Source organism: Idiotropiscis lumnitzeri, chromosome 20 (assembly GCF_059441095.1).
Source record: "Idiotropiscis lumnitzeri isolate Australia: NSW breed Sydney's pygmy pipehorse chromosome 20, RoL_Ilum_1.0, whole genome shotgun sequence".
Classification (NCBI taxonomy): domain Eukaryota; kingdom Metazoa; phylum Chordata; class Actinopteri; order Syngnathiformes; family Syngnathidae; genus Idiotropiscis; species Idiotropiscis lumnitzeri.
Genome location: NC_142410.1, coordinates 2,367,244 through 2,368,266, shown reverse-complemented (window position 1 = coordinate 2,368,266; position 1,023 = coordinate 2,367,244). Strand labels below are relative to the sequence as shown.

Genomic DNA, 1,023 nt, shown 5'->3' with positions numbered 1-1,023 from the left:
AAGATCCATTTTAACTGGGCTAGGAGTGACTAAGTTAAGTTAGAAACATTCAACAGGAAATGCAATCGTAATTAGGATTTTTTTTTAAATGCCACTGATGAGCATGATTGAACATTCAAGTTAAAACTTACTGGCAAAAAGAAAACTATGTCTTGACAAAATTACCGAGCGAATTTGAGACGAACAGAAGCAAAGCGGTTGAGCATACAGTGGTCTGATGAGTCTACATTTCAAATTGTTTTGGCTTCCTGGACAAAGAAGAAATGGACCAACATATCTACTTTGGAACTTTATTTTACAAGGTGTCAAACATAAAGAGTTGATACATTAGTGGACTACAATTTGTTGAGTGTTTTTTTGTGGATAGTGTTATTTTTGTTCATATTTTATAGCTCGGATGTCATGTTCCTTGTCCTCTTCAGTAGTTTGTTGTTTGTAATAAAAAAAAAAGTACAAAGAGCTATAAAACAGGTGGTGTTGAGATTCAAAAAGACACATCATATACTAAAACGTTTATTGATTAAAAAAAAACAGTGCCATAAAAATATATTTTTTTGTTCAACAGCACCATACTGAAACCACAGGTTTATCTTGTCAAGTCCAATTTATAGCCCTTAATTTATCAAATGGAAAAACCATGCAAGCAAGTCCAAGAGTCAGTCAAACTGAGATTGTCCACTGATGCATGAGTTATATTAAAAATGCTAAATTAACCCATAACACCTCATTTGCATTTCATGCCTTACTACTATGTACCTTTTTGAATAACACTGTCAAACATATTCACATGGTGCATGGCTCCGATCGCAAATGACATTAATGGTGGACACCTGTGCACACAAAACAAGACTACAGTAATATGTTCAAGTCTTTCATTGGCGGTGTGATGCAGTTCTACACCTCACTGTCGTAACCAAGGATGGGAGCAAGCCACTTCTCACTCTCCTCCACACCCATCTCTTTCCTTCTTGAATAATCCTCCACCTGATTAAGAAAACAAGGAAATGGAAGATGTCAGTGGAC

At 35.7% G+C, this 1,023-nt stretch overlaps 1 protein-coding gene across 1 annotated transcript in view; it reads right to left on the bottom strand.

The window, feature by feature from the left end:
* Nucleotides 1-288: 288 nt before the first annotated feature.
* mtr (5-methyltetrahydrofolate-homocysteine methyltransferase) overlaps nt 289-1,023 on the bottom strand; it is a 46,939-nt gene continuing 46,204 nt past the window's right edge. The window contains exon 33 of the mRNA XM_088284267.1: nt 289-984. Coding sequence (XP_088140393.1) covers nt 895-984 — 90 coding nt within the window. The 3' untranslated portion in view covers nt 289-894. The remainder of the gene's footprint in view (nt 985-1,023) is intronic.